General features: G+C 65.1%; 1 gene segment (V, D, J or C); it reads right to left on the minus strand.

The window, feature by feature from the left end:
* Nucleotides 1–33: 33 nt before the first annotated feature.
* Nucleotides 34–3,231, minus strand: LOC112617829 (the record flags this gene model as incomplete). The annotated part of the segment is given in 5 exon segments: nucleotides 34–164; nucleotides 1,481–1,795; nucleotides 1,893–2,222; nucleotides 2,341–2,394; nucleotides 2,786–3,231. Coding segments are annotated over 5 exon segments (1,276 nt in total), but the record flags the coding sequence as incomplete, so codon positions are not given.
* Nucleotides 3,232–3,420: the final 189 nt, after the last annotated feature.

Raw genomic sequence — 3,420 nt, forward strand, 5'->3', positions numbered from 1 at the left:
GTCAGGGACAGCTGGGGACAACGTGCGGCCGACCTTGAAGAAGGTGACGGTGGCACTGTAGCACACACTTAGCAGGAAGAGTGTGATGAAGATGGTGATGGTCATCCACAGCCCGTCCAGCTCCCCGTCCTGCGCCTCCGCACAGCTCTCCTCCAGTTGCAGCTCTGGACAGGAAGGGGGTGGTCAGTGCCGTGTCCCGCTGGGCTCGGGCCTCTGGGGGCGATTCCCTCTGTGGCGGGGCCCAGGATGTAGGGCCCGGCCGGGATGGGCCAACAGTGTCCTGAGGTCAGCTCCCCACAGCTGCCCGCCCTGTGCACCAGCTTTGGCCCCGGGGCTCCGCCAGACACCTGGCCCTAGATAGCGACCTGGCCCTTAGCAGGACCCACTCCCCGTCTCCCGTGTCCCTCCCTGAGGCCCAGAGGGCAGGAGGATGGTGAAGCCCACCCCTCAGGTGACCCCAGCTGCAGGGAAGGGCGGTACTGGGAAGTGGGCCAGAGCCAGGGACGCGATGTGGCGTGTGTTCCCCTGTGTGTGGGGGCCTGTGTGTGTGCGGCGGCTGCAGGAGCTCTGCTGTGAGAGGAGGGCTGGGTTTGTGTGAGCTGGTCAGCGCGTGGACAAGCTGCTGAGTGGCTCGTGGGCCTTGAGGTGCTGCGTGGGGCTCGTGGGGGCCTGTGTCTGCGGAGTGTTCACGTGTGCAGGGACCTTGCTCTGGTCTGGGTGCTGTGCAGGTCGCCCGTGTGAGGCTCTGTGTGTGAGGTGTGCGTGTGTGTGTGTGTGTGTGTGTGGTGGCTGTGTGGCCGGCCAACCTCAGTGTGGGGTTTAATGGGTCTGGGCTGAGTGTGTGTGTGTGGGCATCTGGACCAGTCCCTCCACAGGGCCCGAGAGTGCATGTCCCCAGGAGTCGGTTATGTCCCCATGCGGGTGCCAGTCTGGGCAGGGCTGCCAGGGGTTAGTGCCGTGGGGGCAGATGGGTGAGGGAGGGCCTGTCCCTACGCACGCACATGGACTAGGCATGCCCCCGAGTGGGCAGGGGGTCTGAGGACAGGGAGCTCACAGATCAGGACAGTCTCCTACAGAGGCGGGGGCTGTGTGCCTGTCCCCAGGGGGCTCCTAGGCTTCTGGTGGCCCAGCCCAGGGCAGCTGCTGCTGGAGGGAGGGCCTCGCTGGCAAAGTCCCCAGCCCCACCGAGGGCGGCCCCTGGCTGAGCCCCACCCTAGGTGGCCCAGGCACACGTGCACAGCCTGGGCCAGTGTGGGGTCAGTGGGACCCGCTGTGCCTCCCTCGTGCCCCTCAGGCCTCAGACTCGGCCTGACCCGCGGAAAGAACCATCAGAGTCTCGCAGGGGCCCAGGGCAGCGCTGGGTGCTTTATTTCCATGCCGGGCGCCTGGGAAGTATGTACACGGGGTGCGGGCCAAGCATCCTCGCGCCACCCCGAGAGCCCGGGGGGGCGGGGGCTTGCCGGGTGTCGCACTCATTTACCCGGAGACACGGAGAGGCTCTTCTGGGTGTAGTGGTTGTGCAGAGCCTCATGCATCACGGAGCATGAGAAGACGTTCCCCTGCTGCCACCTGCTCTTGTCCACGGTGAGCTTGCTGTAGAGGAAGTAGGAGCCGTCGGAGTCCAGCACGGGCGGGGTGGTCTTGTAGGTGTTCTCCGGCTGCCCGCTGCTCTCCCACTCCACGGCAATGTCGCTGGGGTAGAAGCCTTTGACCAGGCAGGTCAGGCTGACCTGGTTCTTGGTCAGCTCCTCCCGGGACGGGGGCAGGGTGTACACCTGCGGCTCTCGGGGCTGCCCTGTAGGGACAGAGGTTGGCACAGCGGTCACTCCCAGGGCAGAGGGTGGGCCGAGCCGGCCTCTGTCCACGTGGCCCTCGCGCCCCGCGGGTCCCACCTTTGTCTTTGGAGATGGTTTTCTGGATGGGGGCCGGGAGGGCTTTGTTGGAGACCTTGCACGTGTACTCCTTGCCGTTCAGCCAGTCCTGGTGCGTGACGGTGAGGACGCTGACCACACGATATGTGCTGTTGTACTGCGTCTCCCGTGGCTTCGTCTGGGCATGATGCACCTCCGCGCCGTTTACGTACCAGTTGAACTTGACATCGGGGTCTTCCTGGCTCACGTCTACCACCACGCACGTGACCTCAGGGGTCCGGGAGATCATGAGGGTGTCCTTGGGTTTTGGGGGGAAGAGGAAGACTGACGGTCCCCCCAGGAGTTCAGGTGCTGAGGAAGAGATGGAAGTGGGCATGTCAGCACCCAGGCGGGGCCTGTCCCTGGACGCAGGCCACTCTATGGCACCTGTCCCACCTTGAGCTGCAGGGCGAGGTCTGGGCTGGCTTACCTGGGCACGGTGGGCACGTGGGAGGTTTGCTGCCACCACCACATGTTTTGATCTCTGCAGAGAGAAGATTGGGAGTTACTGGGATCTGGGAGGGGAGAAGGTGTCTGAGCTGAGGGAGTGGAGAATTTGGCCTTTGGGGTGGGCTTAGGTCAGCGACAGGGTCCTCTCAGATTTGGCTCTTGGCAGGTCTGAGGACAGCACCTGCCCCTGTGTGTACAGGGCCTGGGGTAGGGGCATCCAGCCTGTGGCTCCCCAGAGCCTGGTGGAAAAAGCCAGAAGACCGTCTCCCTGAGCATGAGTGGGGTGGGCAGAGGCCTCTGGGTGAGGAGACAGACGGGGCCTGCCCTGCTGCCCTGGGCTGGGGCTGCACAGCCAGGGTTTGTCCAGGTAGAAGGGCCGAGCCTGGCTTCCAGCAAACAGCCCCCCTCCCTTGCTGGCCTCTCACCAACTTTCTTGTCCACCTTGGTGTTGCTGGGCTTGTGGTTTACGTTGCAGACGTAGGTCTGGGTGCCCAAGCTGCTGGAGGGCACGGTCACCACGCTGCTGAGGGAGTAGAGCCCTGAGGACTGTAGGACAGCCGGGAAGGTGTGCACGCCGCTGGTCAGGGAGCCTGAGTTCCACGACACGGTCACGGGTTCGGGGAAGTAGTCCTTGACCAGGCAGCCCAGGGCCGCTGTGCTCTGGGAGGTGCTCCTGGAGCAGGACGCCAGGGGGAAGACCGATGGGCCCTTGGTGGAGGCTGCAAGAGACGTGGCGCCATGTGACTGCGGTGTGGGACAGAGCTGGGCCCAGGGCGCAGAGGCCCCTCCGTTCTTGTCTCTCAGCGAGGGTCCAGTGTCTGGGCTCACGGGCATTGGGTGCCACCTGCCTCACCTTGGCCCCCTCCCTGCCCCAAAGGCAAGGTCAGGCCCAGCCTGCCCCAGAAGGCTTGCAGGAGCGGCGGCCCTGCGGTGCCCTTCTACAGGCACCCCTGCAGCCTAGGAGGCGGGGCTGGGCAGCCGGGTTAGTGCTCTGTGTCTGCAGGGAGTCAGCGCAGCCCAGGGCCTCTAGCTTGGCCTCGGCTCTGGCCATCGGTGCCAC

The sequence above is a fragment of the Theropithecus gelada genome, unplaced genomic scaffold (assembly GCF_003255815.1).
Source record: "Theropithecus gelada isolate Dixy unplaced genomic scaffold, Tgel_1.0 HiC_scaffold_4906, whole genome shotgun sequence".
In the NCBI taxonomy this organism is placed as follows: domain Eukaryota; kingdom Metazoa; phylum Chordata; class Mammalia; order Primates; family Cercopithecidae; genus Theropithecus; species Theropithecus gelada.